At 39.1% G+C, this 21000-nt stretch overlaps 1 protein-coding gene across 5 annotated transcripts in view; it reads right to left on the bottom strand.

Annotated features, from left to right (window-relative positions):
* The window catches only part of SGCE (sarcoglycan epsilon), a 67520-nt gene extending 46701 nt beyond the window's left edge, over nt 1-20819 (bottom strand). For 3 of the 5 annotated variants that reach the window (XM_054563950.1, XM_054563952.1, XM_054563951.1), the window contains exon 1: nt 20648-20796. In XM_054563950.1, coding sequence (XP_054419925.1) covers nt 20648-20756 — 109 coding nt within the window. In that variant the 5' untranslated portion in view covers nt 20757-20796. Of the gene's footprint in view, nt 1-4767; nt 4876-20647 lie in introns of all 5 variants that reach the window. The other 2 variants (XM_054563954.1, XM_054563953.1) reach the window with 1 other exon arrangement.
* Between the last annotated feature and the right edge of the window lie 181 nt (nt 20820-21000).

Genomic DNA, 21000 nt, shown 5'->3' with positions numbered 1-21000 from the left:
CTCACTGCTAAAATTAAGAATTGGGACATTATTTAAAAAGAAAGTTGGGCTTTGGTCAAGATGGAGGTGTAGGTAGACATGCCTCACTTCCTTGTGTAATATAGAAAGAATTACAACTAGATCTCAAAACATGTAACATCCAGAACCATCAGAAAATCGAGTTGTATGGAAGTCTGACAACCAAGGATTAAAAGAAGCTACATTCATCCAGATGGGTTGGAGGGGCGGAATTGTGGAGATGGGCAGAGAAGAGATGAGGCACGGCATGAAGAGGTGGCGGCAGCGGCAGAAGAGACAATCCCACGTTCACGTGTAGTGGAAAAAATGAGGAGGGAAAGCTTGGGAGTGAGTGACCCCAGCCCCAGGCCAAACCGCACAGCCTGGGGTTCCAGCACTGGGAAGATAAATCCTCATAACCTCTGGCTGTAAAAACCAGTGGGGGCTGGGGTAGAGGAAGAAACTGCCAGAATTTTAAGATACTTGGCTTAACGGGCCCTCATGGATTTAGAATGTCCACAAACCCACCCACTCTGGGATTCACCACCAGAGCAACATCTGGAAGGGTATCAGTCGCACATGGGAAGTGGGTGAAGTGACTGGAAACAGGGCAAATGTCAGGTAAACCTCAAGAAGCCAGGCAGCAGCATTGCCCCCTCTACAAGCCCTCCCTCCACACAGAGCCACAAAGAGGTAAAGTGGGTTGCCCCATCCTGGCGATTACCTAAGGCTCCACCCCACACAATTTACAGGTGCTTTTTCTACAGTAGGCCACGCTACTAAGACAGGGAGTCAAAGCAGCTCTACTTAATATACAGAAACAAACACAGAGAGGCTGCCAAATTGAGGAGATAAAGAAATATGGCCCAAATGAAAGAACAGAACCCCAGAAAAAGAACTAAAAGAGACAGAGATAACCAACCCATCAGATGCAGAGTTCAAAACACAACTTGATCAGGATGCTCAAAGAACTCACTGAGTATGGCAAGAACACAAAGGGAGATATGCAGGTTACACTAAGCAAAATAAAGAATAATCTACAGGGAACCATTAGTACAGGGGAGGAAGTTGGGATTCAAATAAAAAAATTGGAACATAAGAAAGAAATAAGCATTCAACCGGAACAGCAAGAATGAATTCGAAAAAACGAGGATACTATAAGGACCCTCTGGGACATCCCCAAACATACCAACAACCAAACTATAGGGATGCCAGGTGGAGAGCAGGATGAGTAAGAAATTAAAAATTTATTTGAAGAAATATTGAAAGAAAATTTCCCTAATTTGGTGAAGGAAATAGACAAACAAGTCCAGGAAGCACAGAGTCCCAAACAAGTTGGACCCAAAGAGAGCCACACCAAGACACATCATAATTTAAATGCCAAAGGTTAAAGATAAAGAGAGAATCTTAAAAGCAGCAAGAGAAAAGCAGATAATTACCTACAAAGGAGTTCCCATAAGATTATCAGCTGATTTCTCAAAAGACACTTTGCAGGCTAGAAGGGACTGGCAAGAAGTATTCAAAGTGATGAAAAGCAAGGACCTACAACCTAGATTACTCTATCCAGCAAAGCTATCATTTAGAATGGAAGGGCAGATAAAGTGCTTCCCAGACAAGGTAAAGCTAAAGGAGTTCATCATCACCAAGTCATTATTAGATGAACTGTTAAAGGGGCTTATTTAAGAAAAAGAAGATTAAAACTATGAACACTAAAATGGCCAAAAAAAAAAAAAAATTCATAACTATCAACAACTGAATCTAAAAAACAAAACAAAACTAAGCTAACAACCAGAACAGGAACAGGAGCAGAATCATAGATATGGAGATCATATGGAGGGTTATCAGCTGGGAGGGGGAAGGGGGAATGGTGGAAAAGGTGCAGGGATTAAGTATTACATATTGGTAGGTATAGAATAGACAGGAAGATGTTAAGAACAGTATAGGAAATGGAGTAGCCAAAGAATTTATATGCATGACTATGGACGTGAACTAAGGGAGGCGACTGCTGGAGGGAAGAGGCTACCAGGTAAAGGGGGGCAAAGGAGGAAAAATTGGGACAACTGTAATAGCATAATCAATAAAATATACTTAAAAAAATAAAGTTACACAAAAAATATAGCTGCTAAACCTATTTTCCTATTTAAATGCTCTTACAATCTTTTGTGCTCTCTTAAAATTGTCAAACACAGATGACTGGTCAAGAATACCTCATAGCCTTAGCCAGGTGGCTCAGTTGTTTGGAGCATCGTCCCAACCCATTCACCGAATGCTGTGGGTTTGATCCCCAATTGGGGCATGTGTGGGAGGTAGCAGATCAATGTTACTCTCTCATGTCGATGCTTCTCTCTCTCCCTCTCTCTCTCTCCCCCCACCAACTCCCTTCCTCTCATTCTAAAATCCATAAAACATATCCTCGGGTGAGGATTAAAAAAAAAAAAACTCAGACATTTGATAGATCTGAGATCACATTTAAAATGCCCTTGCTAGCCCTGGCCAGTGTGGCTCAGTCAGTACATTGCAAGGTTTCAGGTTTGATTCCTGCAGGGAACATACCTAGGCTGTCGATTAGATCCCTGGCTGGGGTGTTCGAGAAGACAACCAATCAATGTCTCTCCTCTTTCTCTCTCTCTTCCTCCCCCTGCCCCTTTCCTCTCTCTCTGAAAAGAAATGGAAAAAAAAAATGTACTTGGATAAGGATTAAAAAAACAACAACAACAACAACTAATGCCCTTGCTATATGCAGTACACAACTAGAAACAATTCTGTTCACAGAGCTGATGAAAGTTATTACTCTCTCTGTAAGATATTTTGATAATACAGAACCATAATGATAGAATTTAAATTGAGCGAGGAGATCAGAAAGGAAGAAGCTAAAGGATGAGTTCAAGAGAAACTGAGGAAATAACAGAATGTTGTAACCAGAACTAGTTACTTCAGTAGGTTTAAGATGTAGTTACCATTTCTATTTTGAAAACTATAGTTATCGCTCAGGTCCCAAGGAGAAAATCAGTTTGAAGTCCCATGGAAGCATGAATTTGAAATAGGAAGAAATAAGTACTCTATAAGCAAGGGTCTTGGAATAGTGAATTTCTCTAAGAACAGCACAATAGCAGATGAATGAACTGTGTTTTATAGCTGGTTAGAGAGAACCTTTTTGGTCATTCAAATAGGAAATGCAGGGACATGCTCAAAGAGGACAGAAGTTCTAGGGATCGAAGTTAAAGAGAAGAAGCTGAAGTAAAAGCAAATGACAACTGCAATTTAGGTCAAAATGGTATGAAGTCCAGAGGAAGCGCCTTTGGGGATCTGGAGTGAGGCACCAGAATGAGGGCCGGTCCCACGTCTTTGGGAGATAACAAAGCAGAAGCGCATTGCAGACGGCAACACTGAGGGCCATCTGATGACCATGACAGGAAAGACTGGATGTGCCAAGAAGCCAAAGGCCTTCAGCTTGATTAAGGAACCAGCCAGCTGAGGGTAGTCGGGGCGATTTCCTTAGAGAAATCAGGGAGAGTCCCATGAGAATATCTAAGGAGAGTGTAGGGAATGGACTATGAGAGGATGGGCTTAGATCCTGGAACAGTACGTCTAGCGCTTTTTAAAACAAATTTTTGTAATCTGTTCACGGGAAGTTACTATGATAAAACTGTATTTTCTTATTGATATCAACAATGGTGTTTTGGGATTTGCTTCAAAGAAGCAGGATAGAAGAGACTTTGGGAACTTTTGTCTTATTGTAAAACAGATCTGGGGGTAGAGGATTCCAACTGAGGAATAATTTGGTGCTAGATGGAAAAAAGTTAACGACCATAGCCAGAGGTATGAAGAAAATGAGATGAGCCAGGAATCACTCCGACTAGGTACCCAGGAGGTTTTATTTGGCAGTAAGGCCATTTTGGGTTGTAAGTTACTATTCTTTTTAAAATACTTTAAAATTCTTATTTTTATAGACACTTTAGTTGCCCCAAAGTTACGAATGTTCATGTCTACATAGAGTTGAAATTGTGTGTGTGGTTGTGTGTGTGTTGGTAGTGGTGAGGAGTGAGGTGTAAGAGGGATCATAAAGGCAAATAAACAAGAAATACAATATTAACTGAAAACTTGTGATAATAACTGATATTTTTGGAAACAGCTATGATTTTGGTTATTTAGTACGTCTTTTTCTCCCTGATGAAATGCAGTATTTCAAGGGTCCCGGCATACTGCTAATGGATACATTTGTTCATATGAAAGAAGAATTTAGAAGGAACAATCAATCATTCAAGAGTCAGCTCATCTTTCCAGTACAAAATAAGTGCCATCTAATTATTTAATAGCAAAACGTATCAATATGGTTTTGCACAAAAGTCATTCAAAAAATCATCCACAATTAGCCAAAATATTTTATGACCATTTTCCTAAGGTTATAGAAATACTGTTTTAAAAAGATTTGTTAAATGTACATCTTTTTGTCTTTCAATGTTGTAAGTAAATTGTTATAATAGCCAGACTGGGACAATTTTTATAAGTGGTAAGCCAGTGACTTGATAAGGGGCAACAATAGGTTAAAAACATAAAATTATTTTTAGTTTAAAAAAAGGAAAAATGCTTGGAAAATAATGGATTAAGAACATAGAAAATCAGAAGTTTTAGAAGATTAGGAAAACAAAATATAATTTTTTCAGACTGACTTAAAAAATATCCAGACATGACTAAAAAAGAAAAAGAATATTGGAAGCAGACATTTAGTTGACTCCCCAAAAGGGACTGAGATTTACAGCCTAAACTCACCATGTTTCTTCCCAGCAGCCATTTTTCTGCTGATAATAAAATTGTTGGCCTGTTTGGTCTTCCAGTTAACTGTTCCATTTATGCCATCAGCAAGGCTTAATAATAACGCTTTTCAGAATAAAACAAATGCACAAAAAATGAAATTAATGTTAAATTAAAATGACTTTCATAGATCACCTACTATTCATTGATATCAGATTCCTTCCAGCCCAGCCAACTGTTTAATCCCATTCAATAAATATTTGTTGCATGTCAATACAAGGAATATATGATGACTGCAGATAAATAAGGCACAGTTCCTGCGCCCCAAGGACCTTATAATCTACAGGGATTTACAATTCATGTATAGAAATATATACATAATATATAATAGAGTATATATATAAAATAATCACACATAAATACACTATGGTAGAAAGCATTAAGTGCTACAAAACCATTGAGGAGGAAGTAATTATCTCTGGCTAGGAATGTTGTGATAAGTTTAAATTGTCTTCTAAATTCACAATTCAGTTTTGGAAACGTTACTTTGGCAGTAATGAATAGAGTGGGGATAAAAGAATACTCAATAGAGGCCCATCGCTGGAGTGTCAGGTAGCAGTCAGCCCACAAATCAGCAGTTGAAGCAAAAAGTAGGGCCAGTTACAAGGCATCAGGGAGATGATACTGACAATACTTTTTAAAGTGCTAGGTGTGGACTAAAAGGAGAATCAAGGACGGCTTTGAATTTTTGATCCATCATTGAGAGAACAGTGGTATATTAGGAGCCTGCCCCCAAAAGGAGTGGGTTTCAAGATAGATAATAAATAATTTGGAATATGTTAAATTTGGGGTACCAGTTACATACTCAGGTGAAACCATCAAGAGGAAGAGGGAAATAGAGCTCTGGTTCATAGGAGAGTCTAATGGGGCTTCAGATGCAGAATTGAGGTTTTCCCCCAGAGAAATAACTGTTGAAGCCCAAGCCCAAGTGCAATTCCTTAAAGAGATCATGCTCCCAGATAATATGCATTTAGCCCTCACATACCAAATGATCCGGACAAGATACACACTCACACTCTTGACCCATTTGTCTATCCTGTTGCCCAACGTACAAACTACCCGTGTTACTGCTTGCTTTCCCATTTTTAATCCTTACCTTTCAGATCTGATATTTGGGCACCATTTTCCTAACTACAACATTGGGTCTTCCTTCCTCTGGCATCTCAGGTATGTTTCCTCTGGGTTCATAACAAGAGTCCCCTTGGGTATACTGCAGAGTTTTGCCCTAACTCCTGGAGCTGACATACAGTAACAAAGAATGCACAAAAGTGGGAGGTACAGCAAAGGCAGAAGAACATGTTAATAAATACATTTATACAGCAAAAGAAGAGGATGATTCAGCAAAGAAATAAGAGGCAGGCAATCACAGAGGTTGGACAACTGAGGCTGAAGTGTCGCATATATCAAGGGAAGAGATGTCAAGAGGGAGAGTGTGAGCCGCATCCTCAAATACTGCAAAAGGTCAGAGCTCAATGGGAGCTTAGAAAAGACTGCGAGATGTAGAAAATGAGAAGTTACTAGTGGCTCCTTTAAAGTCGAGTACGGATAAGGTGGGGAGTGTAGAAGCCAAACTGCAAAAGGTCAAGATGTAGAGGCGGCAAATATAGTTAATCTTTCAAGACCATTGGCCAGAATAGAGAAACAGATATACAATAATACAGTAGACCGAAGCAGAGCAAGGTGGAGAGAAGGGTTGGTTATTGTAGTGTAGGGAAACAGACTTTGTGCATAAGCTGGGGGAAAGACATAAGAGACAGAGAGAGATGAAGGACACAGAAAAGGAGCATAACTGATGAGACACAACCTGAGAAACACTGGAATGGGTGGGACCGACCACACACAAGTAAAGAAAATATTTCCTGAATCAGGAAGTGAGGAGAAAGGACTCATGGACATGGACAACAGTGTGGTAACTGATGCGCGGAGGAGGTACGAGGGGGCTCAATGGTAATGGGAAGAAATACAATATAAAGATTAAATTTTTAAAAAAGAAATGAGGACCAGTGAAGACAGAAACATTTTTGTTGGGGTACAGGATGCTTAATGTTGAAAGGGCTCCTCATCTTAGTAAAACAGAGATGAAATGTACATTTCCTTTTCTAACTGAATTTTAAGTAAAATTCTGAACTTATATGAAATTATGAAAAATACCACGTTACCTTCCAAAATGGAAAAAAAAATACAAGTCAAAACCCAAGTTATTAAAAATAAACAAGCAAATAAAACCTCAGGTGATCATTTCAGAAGATGCCTTGGAGTGGAAATCAAATGCCCTAGAACCCCAAGCAAGTAAATGACTTGCTTGGTATTCAGTTTTTAAAATATGTAAACGTAAGTATTTTATATCTACTAAAAGGCCAATCTTATGGCTGATTCACCTAATAAATGGTTGATTCACATAACTGAGAATTATGTCCTTTTCAACCTACATCATAAATACAGTAGTCACTTCCTAAACCATTTAAGCTGAAATAGGGTGAGAAATGTTCATAGATTCTTATGGCAAAATACCCTACTTCCCAGAGTTATGCTGGGTATGTAAGAATCACCTGGGCAGCTCTCTAAGAATACCTATTAGCACATACACCTCCAAAATACATAATAAAAACATCTAAAAACACAGATTCACAATTTCACCATGGAATGCCTTAGGTAGGTGGGTTACATAATTTCATCACACACAAATCTGAACCCTGAAAGGCCGAGAGAAGACCTACAGATCCCAAGGGTATGCAGAATATTCACCTGAGTCACATCATATCTGCTAAATGTAGGGCTGATATGAAAACCTTAGACATGAAAACCTTGCCCACTGCTGCCTGTAACAGGCCCACACAAGCAGCCAATCTGCAAGAACATGTAAGTCACTGCTGGACAGGGGGAAGTCCCAACCTAGAAAGACAGGAAGCACCTGGCCAAATTCTTCTCTACAACTTCCCAAAGAACAATGACGAGCAACACTTCAGTTTAAGTCTATCACACACATCACCCAGTTCAGCGAGGTGCTTTCGTGTATATTGTCTAGTTTAATCCTAAATTACCAACCGAATATATTAACATGTCTGAAGAGTATAGAGACTTGATCTTAAAGGATAATGGAGGAAATCCTGCAGGCAAGCGAGATTCTTTAGAATACTCTCCACTTGTCCATGCGCGGAGGGGTCACCATAAAGAAACAATAGTTTGAGGGTCCAGACAGCATTCCCGTTTTTCCTTCCTTTATTCCAGTCCAGTGGGTCTCGGGCTACATTGTACATAAGAATTACTGTTCAGAGTCACATACACAAAACTGCACATACTGTACTTTAAAGGCAATTTAAAGAAATTACTAGAATAACTCTATAGGATTTTTTGTTTTACACTCTGGCTCTTAGAACCTGACTAACCCAGCAGGAGATGCAACGCTACTCCATGTCCTTGCCAGTGAACCAACATATCATCACTCATACTTTCCAAGTCCTGCATAAGGGGAAAGAGAGTAGTTGGCTTTTACGGGGTTCAAAATACAAATCACATTGGTGCCTCAACTGTTATGAAACAGGGGCAAGATAAAATAGTTTAAACACATCCCATACATATTGCTCTATTTTAACGCCGGCATTGCTTTCAGCACATACACTTGTAAAACTTCATATTGATCCATCTAAAGTCCAATTTTGACCACAGAGGACCACAGCCCAATAAATCTAAATAAAAAGACAAATTTTTGTGTCTCTACTCACCAGACAGTGTCACAAAAGGCAAAATGCCATGGATGGGGTGTCTGCTTAAATGTTCAAGTCCTACACCTTGAGGGACAAAGCTCAGTAACATGACAACTATTTGTTTTTAATGGTGTGGATCAACTTTCTAACTTCTTGTATTCAAAAAATTACTGTAATCTGTACATTGACAAATGCAGAATACTCATGAAAAAAGCTAATACTTTAAAGTCTGATTGTCATTAGAAAAAGACCATAGCATTTTTTTTTTCCTGTGAGAACAAGTTTCCTTCGTTAGGATGGGAAAATATGACTTAATTTTTAAAATATTCTATATGTAACTTTTCAAGATTAATTTTAATGTATTAAAAAAATCAACCCATAGAATCTAATTCTTGGACTCTACAAAGATAATGGACAATCCTCAGAAATCTTGAAAGGAACTATACTGTGCTCATGAGTTCATGAAAACCTATGCTGCAGTTGTACCTGGATGTGAATTTCGCTCTAATTCACAAACACAAAAGCAAAGAATAACATGCATAGTGTGTTTACACAGCCCCAACTAAAAACATATTCACAAAATTAGCTAGCTTATCAACTTATATAAATTATTCTGCTCCTCAATGCTCCCTCTCAAAAATCATCAAAGCTGGAATTAATCCAAAGGTGGTTGGCGTGCCCTTAAATTCCCTAGAAACCATACAATACTCAAAGTTTGTCTTAAAATTCCATGATTCATTCCGAGTCCTGTAGCAGCACGACTAGGTTTCATCTGGCCTGGGGCAAGCACTCTCTCAAGAGACAGTACTCTTTCCCAGATCTGAATAATTTGCTGACTGGGGGAGGAGGAGTTTGCTACTAATAGAAGCAATTGAAGAGCCGTGAATAGTGACTGATTGCTGATGAGCTAATCAGAATGTCAAGGGATAGAAATAATAAATAATAACTTACTCCAACATCACTGTCCAAGTAAACAGCAGGATATGCCAAGTGAAATTTAATCTGATTAACATACTCACCTTAGAACCAAGGTGAGTCCACTGTTTCACCTCCATTCATATTTTCCTGGAAGGGGACACAGACTGTTTCTATAACTTGGATGCACGGCTTCCGCCCCCTCTCTCACCGTTCCCTATGTCACTGTGTCACTCCCTCTCCCTCTGCATATTCTCTCCCTTTCCTTCATGCAAATATCCATAATATTTTTTAAATTGTCTTATGTTGTTTTTATATTCTTCTCTCCTACAAAATGTTAGTTGATATTATTAGCTACCATGTTTTGGGTGCTAAGCGTGAGGCACTACACTGAGGGTGCTACACATATTAACTATTTAAGCTTTATATTAACAGTTTTGTGAAGTAGGTATTTTTTAGTTCCATTCTACAAAGATAAGAAGTCTTAGGAAATTATATAGCTCATCCCAGGTCATATGTTTAGTTAGTGGCAGAGTTAAATTTTGAACCTATTTCTTGACTGACTCCAAAGTTCATGTTATCTATTCATCAACCAACCCCCACAAGGTTAAATGGAGAAGCCATTTGTAAACTATATATTTTTAATGTAATTTAAGATATCATTATTATTATTACTATTACTACTAGGTCTTCTTCAGTTTATTTTCTTTCCAGAAAATAACAAATTTCCCCTGAGCTGCTGGATTAGAAATAGCTAGCAAGGAGGCAAAATCCATGGAAATACCAGATACTATGTACACACACACACACACACACATCTCATTAAAACATTAGTTGGAACCTGTGGAGGAAAAAGGATTTGCTGAGGAGGACTACCCACCCCAATCTTTGGAGGGAGTCAGGCAAAGATATTCCTATGAGAAGCACAATAGCAAGACTTGAAACCAAGAATGCCAGAGTAAGAAGCCTCCAAACTTTGTTAAAACAGAAGAATCTGGCAAGACATAGCGTAAGTGATTATTTAATACAATTAAAAGTTATTAGACTTTTATAATTTCAGCACAAGCTAGGGAAAACATGAGGTTTCAGAGTGAAATAAAATGGGAGAACAGAAAAGTAGCGTTTGACACCACAGCCTATGGAGAGAGAGCGTCTGGGTTCAATCCCAATTTTTGTCCATTGGGCAAGTTATTCAATGTCTCTGTACCTCAGTTCCCTCACTGGTAGGGACGGAATAGTGCCCTCTTCATAGAGATGTTGTGAGTATCAAATGAAATAATACATTTAAAACCCTTAGAAGAGTGCTTAAGAATGCTCAGCACAAATGATGTTCTCAAAAAACTGTGAGTTATTATTACATTTAATCTTCAACTAATATGAACAAAATTTTAATTTCTATGTTTTTAAAAAATAGATGCTCAAATGAAAACAGTGTTACTTTTGTTGGTATTGTAAAATATAGCACTCTCTTTTTTCTCACGGACATAAGATACATGAAAAATGATAATATTTCTTAAGCAGCATGGAGTAAATGCTCAGAGCACTTACCTTTGCTCAAAGCAAAGGCAGCAAGCAGCCCAGGGGCACCAACCATCCTAGGCTGGTCACAGCCTCTCACAAGGCTAAGAAGATGGCATTTCAGCAAGTCCTCATTCAGCACTAGCCAAGATGGCCAAGGCATCCTGGTTGAGAGCTGCAGGTTAACCCTTCTGAGGAAAGGCAGCTATACTAACAAGCGAGCTCTATGGATATTTGTGCCCTCTGACTCTCATAAACTCAGTGTTTATTCTGAGGAAATAATGCAACAAAAGCAAAACTGTACGAGCACAGGATTGAACTTTACATTGCCCATATGAAAACTGGGGGGTGGGGCGAATTAATGTCAATAAAAGAAGTGTTGGTTTAATAGAAGAGTTAGTGGCAAAGGGAGGGTTATCCACTTCTGGTAGTTTTACTCTGTTGCTCAAATGGCCCAGCGAAGGCATATACAGTATTACTGGGTTTCCACTACCCTGAAATGGTACTATCTGCATTTTTTTAAATGTAAAGTTCTTTTTAATTATAGTTGACATACAATATTATATTATTTTCAAGTGTACAACATAGTGATTTGACATTTATATACCTTACAAAGGTATATAGCTGATCACTACAAAAAGGCTAATACCCATCTGTCACAGAACAAAGCTACTGTGACATTATTTTCTACGTACAATTGTATTTTATCTCAGAAATACTAGATGAGTAAGGAGCACCAGTGGGACCCATAACAAAAGGGATACATAATATATGCGGTCATTATATGAACCACTGCAATTAATGTCCTCACCTGCAAAACGCTGGACTGTTTTGAAATGAATAAAATTAGTGAAAGGCAGGCTACAAAATGGTATGTAAATTACGTGACATCTATAACAGTGCAATCTAGTGGAAGATTAAAAGGCAAAGTGTAAGAGCTGCTAGGTTAGGGAAGTAAAACTGTAGGGGGAAAAATCTGTTTGAAATAAAATATAATAATGCTTAGCAGGTTTTCTAATTAAGAACGCTCTGAAAGAGAAATACTCTCATCTTGGCTGTTGACTTGAAACTGTCATTGATTTTTTTTTTTTTAATGGAAGCCATACATTCTCATTGTAATTTAGTTAAATAGAATAACCAGACGGTGTAAAATATGAAAGTCCCTTTTCATGTGTCTATTGACATCCATCCCTCCAATGCCACTCTTAATAGTCTTTGCACCTTTCCATATTCTATGCATAGGCGAACGTGTTTGTACACATATACATTCACACATAATTTTTTTCACATAATGTGATCATATGTTTTTCACTTAGCATATCTCTTGAACATGTTTACATGATATCACATTTTTAAGGTTGCATAGCTTTTTATTGTGTGGCTCCATCACATTTTTTTTTAGGGGCACCTCAACTTCAGCCTATCCAAACGAAGACTCTGACCTTTCCCTTACAGCCTGATCCTCCTCCGGCACCTCTCATCCTGTGATTGGCACCGGCATGCATCCTGACGAACAGGAACAGAAATCTAGAAATCATCCTTGGCATCTCCTCCTGCCCAAAGTCAATCCACGACCCACTCCTGCTCCTCTTTACTCTTCAAAAGGCCCCTCCTATCCGTATCACCCCATCACCACCCGAGCCCAGGAGGTCAACGGTTCTAGCCTGGATTACGAAACTAGAAACTAGCCTTCAAGCTGGTCTGCTGCAATCTGTTCTGACCCTTTCAACCCTTCCTGCAACAAAGCAGCCAAAGTGCTCTTTTTGAAATGCGAATCTGGTCTTGTCCTGTTTAAACCCCTCCAAAGATTTTCCATAGGATTACACTCTTTTAAGTGGTCTAATGGGTCCTGCAAAACTTGCTCCCTCACCTCCTATCTAACCTCCTTTCATATCATGCTGCCCCTTCTCTCTCGGCTCCAACCTCACTAGACTTCTTCCAGCACTTTCTATTTGCCCTGTCAACCTGCCCCTTGGCCTCTACAAAGCGCTTTCTTTTACTACATCAAATATACCTTTCCCCTTCACCTCACTAACATTTACTCATCCTTGAGCTCTGAGTACTTCCTCGGAGAAGCCTTCCTCCATCCCTGTCTGGCTAAATCCCTGACAGAGAAATTCTAGTAGTGTTCGTGGCACTTATCATGGTTCTAAGGGCACATTTATATGTGTGATTATTTGATTAATCTTTGTCACCAGCAATAGTGTAAAAGTTCCATAATGGCTGCGACCGCATGTTCCCCGGCAACTCACACGGAGTCTCAAAACCAGTAGAAGTCAAGAATATAAGTGAATAAAAGAATTATTACTTAATAAAGATGACCACTAGCTTTTCATTATTACTATCAATGCCACAATAAACACCCTTTTACTTTTATATTTGAGCGCTTTCACAAATATATCTGTAAGCTAAACTCCCAGAAGTAAACCAGCTGGACAAAAAATAACATCATTTCGAATTTTGAGAAGTACATGTAGCAACCTGTTCTGTTTTCACTTCTGTGATACTGGTCTTCGATTAGAATCAACTCTATTAACTATAGAGAATGAAAGATGTTAAAGGTGCTACATTGATTAACTATTTCATAGGAGAGAAAAACCAATGTCATTTAACTGCTTAGTGAGAACCACCAATTTCCTAAGGAGAAAAAAATAAAACCGCCTTAGGCTCTATTTTTTTCTGCATATCAAAGTAAAAGATCAACTTTACTTCTGTCGCCTGTTGCCGAAGAAATTGGGAACTAAAATATCTCACTTACCTACCACAGGAAAATTAACTGCGATCTCCTCTTTCAAATTCGCAGTGAACCCCAAATCTCCATAATAATCAAAGGGGTGACCAGATGAATGAGTGAAAAGCCAAAGAATGGGAAAGAATTTACACCAGAGCTGCCTAACCCCTAAACATTTTTGAAATGAGCGGCTTTGGTCTGTCAGAAAAGAAAAAGTCTGCCTCCCATGGCACAACAGATGCTGGGGCGATTCCTGGGGCACAGAACGCTGCCCAGCTATTCTAGAAGTCTGATTAGTCCAAGGCAATTACGCAGAAAGCGAGACGTGCTAAAGATGAGTGCTTTTTGAGTAGCAAAGCGCATTGAAACCTCTAATGCGTCAATACTGCATTAGATTCTTAGATGAAAACACACAAAAAAATAAAAATTCTACCAAAGTGACCCAAGAAGAAAAGAGCACTTTAGCTTTAGTTACATCATTTTTCAGAGTATACAAGATTAATAATCATGCCAGCAACGCGTGTTTTGAGTCTTATTAACTTCTGAAATAAGTTCTCAAATGTTTAGAATTTAAACATTGGGGATCATATGCTTTTCCAAACCCAGGAGCAGGAGCAAGCGTTACATTCAAGGAATCGCAAGTAGCCGCCTGTGAATCAGGTGAGCCAGCGATGACAAGCCAGAGAAGCTCATCTTTGAGGATTTCTCTCTCTGAAATAGGAGCTCAGCCAACGGCTGCCTGTGGCATCTTCAACAACTGGGAAGCCAGCCATCAGAAGTTGCCCTGAGCATTATTATAGTCCCACAAAAGTGCACGACCCTTTTATAAAAGAGAAAATAAGGAGAAACTTGTTCAGCATTAAAAATATACTATACACAGTAGCTGTATTTCTGACCTAACAGTTTGTGTAGAGGATGATAGTACTGGGTGTGGAGGGAAAGAAGCAGGAAAAAAGTGGGATAAAAGAGATAACTGAAGAATGTTCTCTCCTTTCTTCACATCTCTTATTGGCGGCGCCCTTAGTTTTCAAGGCTCCAGTGCACAGAAATTGTTTCTGTGGGGTCATATTTTCAAAGTTAGATACGGTAATCAAAATAAACAATTAATAGGCAGACAGAGAAGAAAGAAAAAAATCTGCCGCAAGACACGTTGAAGACACTAAGACTGTTAGCATGAGGCAGTCAGAAACCAGGCTAAACTGATAAAAGAGTCACCAGGTCAGAAACTACTTTTGATGGAAAGGTTTCGGTTCCTGTTGAAAATAAAGGAAAACACTGTAATTATTGCAAGGACATGTGAAGCGGGGGGTGGAAGGACTGCAGAAGGAAGAATTGCCCCACATGCCCCCCCGCCCCCGGCCCCGGTTGGAGGATCCATCAGCTAAGGGCTGAGCTGTCCTGGACCCGTGGCCTGCACCGCCCTGCTCCCCTTAAGCCTGGGCGCCTCCGGCCTCTGCGGTCTCTCTGCCCCAGAGCCTGCTCCCAGTGAGCTGGAAACCCCAGGGAAGGAGTGACTCGAGGAAGCAAGGGAAGGCCAGGACACTTTGCAAGAAAAGAAAAAAAAAGAAAAAAGAAAAGAAAAGCTTTCTCAGATTTTCATGTCTGAAACAGAATGAGAAGGGAGGAAGGAATGTGCTAAATTGACCTGTTGCAGCAGTTTTCAAGTTATAAGAAATCAACAGGCAACACACAGGACTAATCTTTTTAGACAGTTTATCGGAAAAAAATAAAATGTTTTCACCACAAGTATCTTTTTTGTCCTACCCTAAAATGTTATCATGGCCTTCAAATTAATATTCATTGCAAGAAAGGTGAACATTTCTCATATTTTAAAAGAACAGACTAAGGAAAGGCGATACGCTGACTCCCTTGCTGAGCTGCACTGTTATAGGAAGGTCTCAAGGTGAAATCCATCTCTACCTTTCATCCACTGATACTAGTTCAGCTTTCCGAAGCCAACCAAAGCATTTATGTGCACTTTTAGTCTTCAGGCTAAGCACTTCCAGGCCCCGGGAGGACAGCTTGTGGGGCAGGACTGCCAGACCCCGTACCATCCCCACAGACTGGTCTGGAAGTTGTCTAATTTGTCAACATCTCTCTTTAAATGTGACAGCCAGAAATGGACACAATACTACAGATGTGGTTAATTAGAGCAGGGTTACTATTAATTTCTGTGACATATGGGCACTATACTCTTATCGGAATCTAAATTTGATTTTTTTTTTTTTTTGCAGCCACATCATGCTGCTAGTTCATAGTAACGTTTTTGCTCAAAAATCACCGCCATGTAAAGTCCCCTCCTTCCTCACACTTCAATGAATTATGATGCATTTATAAGTATAAAATATCTCTCTTACATAGCATTGCAGACTATTTAAACCGTGTTAATTCTACATTCTGTTATCTACTTACAACAGGTATCCCTTTTTAAGTCATCTATGGATTTTAAAGCAAGCACTCTAGAATTTTATCAGTCATTCATTAAATTTTGAAGAAGAGGAGAAGCAAGGCAAAGGCGTATGATCCTTCACCAGGGACCGCTCGAACCCAGACTCAACAATCCACACACCTGGCAGGTGCTGCTTCAGCCGGCTGCGCGCTCACAAAGCAATTCTGCTAGTCTGCACTCCCTGTCACACGCACAAGTATCCCAAAGCCTTGACAAATGCTTTGTTGAAACCAAAGTTCATTTATCTTTAAAAACGAAGTGTAAAATATCTACACATACTAAAACTATAGTTACGTAAAAATATTAGATGCACATGCATATCAGAAAGCTAAGGAGCATCAGTATAAAAGTTCTAATATCAGACTGTGGAGATCGTCTTTTATTCGATACTGTCTTTGCTACAGTTACATTGTTTTAAAAACTGAAGATATCAGGAATTTTGCTCAGAGAGCATTCTGCTTGGCGGCAGTTTGCATGCAACAGCTTTAAAAGCACTGAGGCTCTATCTGATTCTACCAACCTGAAAACACAAATCAGAAAAATAGTCATTTGAAAAGACTTGTTGATCTTTAGAAACACCAGCTCCTTTTTTACTTTTTAATTTTGAATTGCTGTTTTTGGCTTAATATTTATTTCTGAAAATCAAGGAGATAGCAGACTGGACCCTGAAGTTTAGAAAAAGACTCGGTGTTTTTGCATCTGTGTTGTCTGTCATGTCTGTCTGTCTCTCTCTCTCTCTGCTCATTGGAAAGGATGGAAAGACAGACAAAATCTTCATGTTAATATTTCTGTGAAGCTCCTGACTGAAACAGAGCTTCAGCCCAAGAATCTCTAACCCACAAATAACATCCGTATCATCTATTCACTGAGAGCCCCTTTTAACACTCAGATTAGAATCAGCAATAGAATTTGCACCGGTGTTTAGAAGTGAGGTAAGGGTGACTAAAGAAAGGGGGTCTTATAGAGTAAGTGTGGTCAGTCAGTAAAAAAGGAGAAGGAACAATGTGACTATATGGGGGGAAAATGTGATCTATAAGTGCTGCACTTATTAGAATCTCAAAAAATTAGAATCTTTGGGAAATTTTGACATGTCAGGGTTTCTTCACTGTTTCAGCATTTTGGTTAAAGCTGGTTTTCATCAGTGGAAAACCAGCATTAGAAACTGGATACATGTCATCTTTCTCTCTTTGAGGTTGTCTTTCACCGGTATTTTTTTATTAAAGACAAGTGAAAATGCCACTTTGCTTAGAAATACAATTTGTCAGCCCTACTAGAATTAAAGTTAAATATATGAGGTAAATCAACAGCTTTTAGATTTATGGCAAACTCTTATAATAAATGGATAAAATGATCAAATACTAAGTCCAGTTAATATGTGACCACTGAAAATTTTACTTTGCTTAGAAATAAACTTTCCCACCATATTAAATGTTAAGCCAAATGTATGTGGTAAATCAGCAGGTTCATAGATCCATAGCAAATTGTCACTTATAATAGGTGAAATGTCCAACTAGAAAGTCCAGTTATTATTTGATAAATGAAAATTCCACTTTGTTTTGAAATACAATTTTCCCACCATCGGAGAAATTAAGCTAAATACATTAAGTAAATCAACAGCTTCACAAATGGCAAAATGTCATAAAATACGTAAAATGTCCAAATAGAATGTCTAGTTATTATTTGACAGGTGAAAATCCCACTTCATTTTGAAATACAATTTTCCAATAAACTAGAAGTTAAATATAGGTGGTAAACCAATAGCTTCATAGATCTGCAGCAAATTCTCATTAACATGGATTAAATAGCCTAAATACAATGCCCAGTTATTACTTGATAAAATAGATAATGCACATTAGCAACTCTTTTTTTGCCTTGAATCTAATTTTATGCAAAATGGGTAAGAAAGAGTCGACACCGGGTGCAAATACCAAAAAAAAAAAATCCAAAATTCACTTATGACTCTAAATGTCCAAAAAGTGTTTAAAACTCTTTATTAATATTTTTGTGGGTAGTTTTTAATGTTGTTTTGTTGCTTTAGATAACACAAAAATGTTATTTAAGGTATTGTCTAGTAACCTTGTATTTTGTTTTTATTTTTAACATTTTTTTGTTATAGATAGGAAAGGTTAATCAAAACTAATTTACTGATGTTTATTTTTCACTGAAAATTCTATTTCTAAGGCAAAGTAAAAATTATTTCATATGTAGAGAAGTAACACGAGGAAATACACCAAAATGATAACTGTATGCTAGACTAGTGAGATCAGAGAAAATTCTCAGTTCTTTGGTTACAAATCTTTATGTACTAATGTTCATTTACAATTTTAATTAGAAAAAGTAATTAATATTATTTCCTTTTTAAAAGGTCTCTGAAAATGTAATTGCTTGATAGGAGAGTTAAGTCTCCTTGGAAAGAAAATAATGGAGAAAAATTAATTTGATCCCATTTTTAATGGTAGAAATTATACATAGGCAACTCTCTGAAAATATATATGTTAGGTACATAGATATGTATAGAGAAAGTCTGAAAAAGTGAACTCCATAATGTTTACTGGGATTATCTTAGAATGAAGAAGTTACAGGTGATCTTGATTTTATTCTTTATTTTTTTTCTGGTTTTCTGGAGTATTTTTACCTGACTCTTGTACACCGAATAGAAATTACTTTTATTATGACAAAAATAATACTAATGCTTTTTTTAAAAAAAGAAACAATAGTGGTTAACATTTTCAAATAAACAAATCAGTTGGTTCAAAGTTTTAAAAGTCTTGGGATAATTTTTAAACTTGAATTTTCCCTACCATCTCTACTGATTTTTAATATCACTTTTTAGAAAAGACTATCTATTAGTTAACAACTAAGAGATGTAACTTTTCTGGATTAAAATAAACCTAAGAATTTGACAGTTCGGTGGTCATCACAGCAGTACTCTAGCAAATAAAAGAAATCCCGGAATTATTCTATCTTGCAGAAAAGAGTGGACATCCTAAAGATTAAAAGACACTGCTAAAAAGTATAATTGAGTTCCCCCCACCCCCAGTTCCTCAAAAAATATCTTTCATTGTTGGAAATCCACACTTCATTCATTCATAGGGTCAACATTTTATTTCTGATTAAAAAAAGTAAAATCTCAGTAAATCTGCTACAATTTTGTTTATTCCTAGAAAGGCTCGCTTTAAGTAAGATCCCTGCCACCCTGTCATCTATAATGGATCAAATTCTTATTTATCCTCTCCGTATAAAAGAATCTGTAGCAATGACACTGAAGTATGCTGAATTTTAGCCTTCAAATACAAAAGTGTCTTCATCTATTTAAGGAACGCTACTCAGCTGTAGACGGTTTGTTTTCCCATTTTAACTTATTTTACTCAGATTATCAACAGATTGTTTTCTCAGCGCCTAACAGTCTGGGGCGCTTAAATGGAAATCCGCGCTAAGGTTATTTTTTTTTTAAAGCATCCTTCTTCATCAGTATTTTAATTGTCTTGTAACTTACTGCAATTTTCTCAAACATAAAAAATATATATTTAAATATAAATATATATACGTTTATACGTAGAGATACACACACATATTTGCGGCCGAATCTCGGCAACGAGTTTGAAAGGATTAACAAGAGGTTGCCGTGATTAAATGTATTCTCTCTAGAAGATTTATAAAAATGTAACGTTGCAGGGAAAGCTAGTTCTCTGCGAAAACCTCGCAATCACCACCAAAAGGCCATGGCTGCGAGCTTCTGAAGCCCGCCAAGCACACTGGAGGCATCCACAGCTGTTTTTAATTGTTTTTGCTTTCTCGAAATAGTGCGCTTGGTGGGGCAAACAGTGCTGTTTGCAGCGTCTCTGGCCCCCCAGGCCGGGGTTAACCCTGACCTGAATGCCTGCTTAGTTCCCGCATTTCAGGACTCCGCGTCCCTGCTCCTTAAAACCTAAGAAAAACGAGATATCCGCCGCCAAGAAATGCGCTTAGTAAGAGGGGGGAATTAGATGTTTCAAATACATTTTTTTGTTCTCTCCGGATCGGATTCAAGAAAAGAAAAAAAAAAAGGTGTGTTTGTGTAGAGGGTTACGCAGTTTGACACCCATTTCCTAAGGCTCGCCTCTGGGCCGCAGAGCCCCGTTCGAAGGGTAACGAGCCCCCCAGAAAAAAAAATAGGCAACGACCCCCAGCTCTTTGCTGCAGGGATCAGGAGAGGTCCACCATCGAAGATGGTGATGGGGGTGGGAGTGGGGGGCACAGGCCTGGGAATGGAAATTGAAGATGAAATTTCTGAGCTCTCTGGGCAGGGAGGGGCCCGCGGGGGCGCGGAGAAAAGAGAAGGCAAGGGGTCAAACCTGGGAAACGACGCACAAGGCCGGAGAGTGGGGTGCGGGCGTCCTGGAGGAGGGGTGCAGTGGGAATCCAGGCAGCAAGAGGGGCTGACACCCAGAAAATGCAGCCGGGTACCCCAAACCTGGGCGGGGGATGGGGAGGTGGAGGCCTGTTAGCCTCAATACCTCCCGTCGCGCGCGGGCCACTAACCTGTCAGCAAGAAGGTGCCAGTGGTCGAGGGGCTCATCCTGCGTGTCCCCCAACCCTGTCCAGTCCAAGCACAAGGGTCGCCTAGCTCCCACCACCAGGGCAATTGCATCTCGGCCTGGCTAGGCCGGCAGTTCTCGATTCTCCCCTCCCCTCCCTTTCTTCTTTCCTACCAGCTTGGCCAGATCAGCATCAGCATTCCGCACCCCCCTCCTTAATCCCGTACTCCCTCTAGCGGCAGGCGAGGGTAGCGAGGCCATCGCCCCCACCCCATCCCCCCCGCCCCCACACCCCCTCCGCCCCCTAACCGCAGAGCACGCTGGGATTTGGCGCCCCCCTCCTCAGTTCAGACTATA

The sequence above is a fragment of the Pteronotus mesoamericanus genome, unplaced genomic scaffold (genome assembly GCF_021234165.1).
Source record: "Pteronotus mesoamericanus isolate MK-2021 breed Mesoamerican mustached bat unplaced genomic scaffold, CSHL_Meso_final scaffold_85, whole genome shotgun sequence".
NCBI classification, from domain to species: Eukaryota; Metazoa; Chordata; class Mammalia; order Chiroptera; family Mormoopidae; genus Pteronotus; species Pteronotus mesoamericanus.
The sequence above is the reverse complement of the archived record's forward strand: the minus strand, read 5'-3'. Positions and strand labels throughout refer to the sequence as shown.